General features: G+C 37.5%; 1 protein-coding gene across 6 annotated transcripts; it reads left to right on the forward strand.

Annotated features, from left to right (window-relative positions):
* On the forward strand, window positions 1–2696 carry LOC110267246. Of its 6 annotated transcripts, none has more exons than XR_002354632.1 (4): window positions 1–722; window positions 838–896; window positions 978–1116; window positions 2642–2681. XR_002354632.1 is itself a non-coding variant. In XM_021112426.1 (2 exons), the coding sequence occupies exon 1, from the start codon at window positions 332–334 to the stop codon at window positions 707–709; it is 378 nt and encodes a 125-aa protein (XP_020968085.1). In that variant the 5' UTR covers window positions 2–331; the 3' UTR covers window positions 710–722; window positions 2642–2686. The 6 variants fall into 6 exon arrangements, 1 of the variants encoding a protein (XP_020968085.1); XR_002354630.1 differs by having other exon boundaries at window positions 560–722; window positions 833–896; window positions 2656–2696; XR_002354629.1 differs by having other exon boundaries at window positions 560–722; window positions 833–896.

Here is a 3814-nt window from a genome sequence, read left to right on the forward strand (position 1 = left end):
CATCGAAGAAAGAAAGAAAAGAAAAGGAAAGAAGGCAGGGGGACCGAGGAAGGAGGGAGAGGGGGGAGAAGAGGGAGGCGGCGCGGTGGGTGTCACTGCCACCGCCGCCGCCGCTGCTAATCGAGAGAAGGGGAGATCCAAGAAAGAGAGAGAGTGCGTTGGTGGGAGAGGAAGACCGCTGCCACAGTTGCCGCCGTTCGTCCTCCAGCTCGTTGCCACCATCGCGGATCGCCAGTGACCTCGCGCCCGTCGCCGCCGACCACGAGCCAGAGGAGAAGAAGAACGATACTATTACGCTGTTCCTCGCTGTAGATGAAGCTCGCCGCCGCAGATGAAGTTCGCCGCCGCAGCCATTACTGTTCGCGCTGTCGTCGTCGCCGAAGGGAGCCATCGTCGCTGTCATCGGAACAGAGGGCGAGAGAGAGACAGAGAGCTCGCGGTGGGGGAAAGGATAGGCGCCGCCGTGCTGCGTGAAGCTTCCGCCGCCATTCCCGCCGCCGTCCAGCCTCAGTTAGCACCGCCGAAGCTCCTGCCATCACCGTCGTTAAAGAAGCTCACTGGAGCTGCTGGAGGCTACTGCCGCTCTACCTGGTCCTGTTTTGAGTCGCGCAACCGTGTCCGTGGCCGTCGGAGACCGTATCTGAAGCCTCTATCTTCTTGGGTTTTGGTTGTTGCAAGTTACTCGGCTCTACGTTGTTGTCGGAACTAGGCCAGATTTACCGGTAACTGCTTCCTCCTTTCTTGAATCTGTTCTATTTCTATTTTGCTCCGCTATTCTGATTTTATTGATATCCCTGCTGCCTTACCAATTGGAATATGTTACTGCCATCAGGACAGATGCATAGGTCCCTGATTATGTTCTTTGCTGCTCTGTCGTTCTGTTTTCTATAGCTGCAGTAAGTTATTTTAACCTTGATATCCTTATTGCTATTGTTTTCCTACGAATTATTGAGAATTTCGTGATATTGACGTTCTAGGGTCGAGTTTCAGTAATCACATGGTTGGAGTAAAAGCCGTTTTTGTTGTTGTGAAAGTAAACGGAACTACGGATGCAGCTGCCGCTGAATGCGAGCCAAAAGAAAAAGAGTTTAGTCTCGTAGTTAGATCGCAATCGAGGTAGGGGTTTTTTCTTAAATATATTTTACATTACAGAGTTGTTATAAATCGATATTAACGCGTAAAATACATTTTTGTGATTTCGTGAGTCTTATGAATTGAATTGACTTGTTTTGGTTGAATGAGATCATTAATTTAATTTGATATTAAACCCGATTTGATATTGGAATTTGATTTTAAAATAAACTTGGAAAAAGACTTGATATTTGAAAACGGGTTATTTATTGAGAATGATTTGCTATTTTTGGAAATGATTCAAAAAGTGTTTGAGGGAATGGTTTGGTTTGAAACTGTTTGAGAAGACCGAGAATTCTTAACTATTGATTGATGTTGTTGGTTGAAGTCGGTTTAAATTGTGATTTATGGGATTGGTTGATTGAATTCTGGATTTTGTAATTTCTTTGGGTTGAGTACTATTGTTATGATAATGGCTGTTGGAAGTGATTTGACTGATTAACAGGTGTTTGGTTTGGTTTGGTTGGGATCCGAACAGGGTGGCAGAATCCGAGTTTTAGAGGAGATGCTGCCGAAATTTTATAAAACTGGAAGTTTTGTTTGAAGTAATTGTTTAAAAAGATTTAGTTCTTAAACGTTATTTGTTTTGGATTGATTTATTTAGAAAAGTAAGAATTATGTTTTGAATTAAGATTGTTGATTAACAGAAAGAAGGATGATGAGGATTGATTTGAAATATGATTTTTGAATGAATTTGGAAGGATATGGATTGACGAATGATGATGATATTGAGAATGGCTTAGATATTGATGAATGATGAATGAATTATTTGTGGCTTATGAATTTAAAATATCCAAGATACGAGGTTCCCTGGATTAAGTGTCGTGGCTTGCCACCACGTGTACCAGGTTGAAAACTCGATACTCTGTTGACCCTACGACGTAAGTGTGACCGGGCACTATATAAATTCCCGGAAATGTTACCCCCATTGAGCAATATTGATTATTTGAGAAAAAACTATGCATAGACTCTTGGGGATGCACGTCGGGGGACAGTCTAAGGACAATTCAGACTTGTCGTGTTGGCTGGATAACCGACAGATGAGCCTCATCAGCCATAGGACAGGCATGCATCATATGCATTTGTATGCTTTGTTTGGGTTTGAACTTGTTTTGGTTTGCCTAATTGCTAAACTGTTCTTAACTGCTACTTGAACTATTTGCTGTAACTGCTACCTACTTGTGCTTTCCTTGTTTGTCTTGCCTGTGTTTGTCCTGGCATGCTACATTTGAGAATAAACTTTGGTGCTGAATTAATGATTGGGTTGTTTGATTGCATGGTTGGTTTCTAATTGAGATTTTTCTTATAAGGAAGGAAATGTTTCGGATTTTTAAATAATTACACGTTTCTTTAAAAAGGTTTTGAACGATTACCTACTAGGTTTTTTAAAAGATTCATAAGGCAATGATAATCACTGAGCTTGAAAACAATTTTCTTATTAAATATCTTCTTATGACAACTTTGAAACTGCGTGGTGAGACCGTGTGGTTAGGTTCTCACCCCCCTACAGCTTTATCTTTTCAGGAACCGGATGAAGCATTAAGAAGAGTTATACTGCGTTTGGTTTATATGTTGTTGTATTAACTAGATTATTTTCTTCCCTCGTCTTTGTTATTAAAATTTTGTAAGAGAGATAGGAATTGTATGTTTTATATGTATAATATATTGAGTTATTATGTAAGGAGTCTTGTATATGAATCTATGCCTGCTTGTATTTTTCTTAAGATAAAGTATTTATTTTCGGTTTTCTAAAAAATCAGCGATACAGTGTCGAGTCACAGGTTCCTATTTTAAAATAATTAATTTATGCATACGGAAAATATCCATAAATCACTTTTCATACTGACACAGACGGAAGTCCGAGCACAAGAGGGGAAGGAATATAAATCTTTCTATTGAATATTAATGTTTTTATCAGTGTTCAGTTTTAAAATAGCTTTCTGCTTAATGAACTGAACACGTTATTAAAACGAATTAATTGTATAATACTAAATGAACGAAACATTATCTATTATATAAAATTAAATTCAAATAAGCTTTTTGCATAATGAACCAAACACATTATTAAAGTAAATCAACTGTATAGTACTAAATGAACGGAACATTATCTATTATATAAAATCAAATTCAAAACAGTTTTTGCATAATAAACCGAAGACACACATTATTAAGTTGAATCAACTGTATAGTACTAAATCAACGAAACATTATCCATTATATAAAATCAAATTCAAAATATCTGTGTCTACAATTTAGATATTATCAATTCAATTCAATTCAAAACACATGCGTACATTCAATTCAATTTAGCAATTGCATCTCATTCAATTCGATTCAAAAAATAATCTAAAAAGTGCTTGGATGGACTTTGAGAGAAATAAATTTATGAATCTAATAGAAAAGAGTTGGCCTTTAATATATCATTTGGAGATGTTAAAGAATTTTACTTATTGGAAAGCTTGGAAAAGAATAGACAACAAAATTCAATGAAAATAACGTGGCGTAATTCATAGAAACTAATTATTTTGACGCGCTTGCTCCTTGTGTACATATAACAGAGATTATTTGCAATAAACTAGTGGTTCACTTGGAATTGAGACTTAGGAGAAAAGATGTATATTTGCAATAAATAGCTTTTTGCATAATAAACTGAACACGTTATTATGATGAAATAATTATATAG

Source organism: Arachis ipaensis, chromosome B09 (assembly GCF_000816755.2).
Source record: "Arachis ipaensis cultivar K30076 chromosome B09, Araip1.1, whole genome shotgun sequence".
Lineage (NCBI taxonomy): Eukaryota > Viridiplantae > Streptophyta > Magnoliopsida > Fabales > Fabaceae > Arachis > Arachis ipaensis.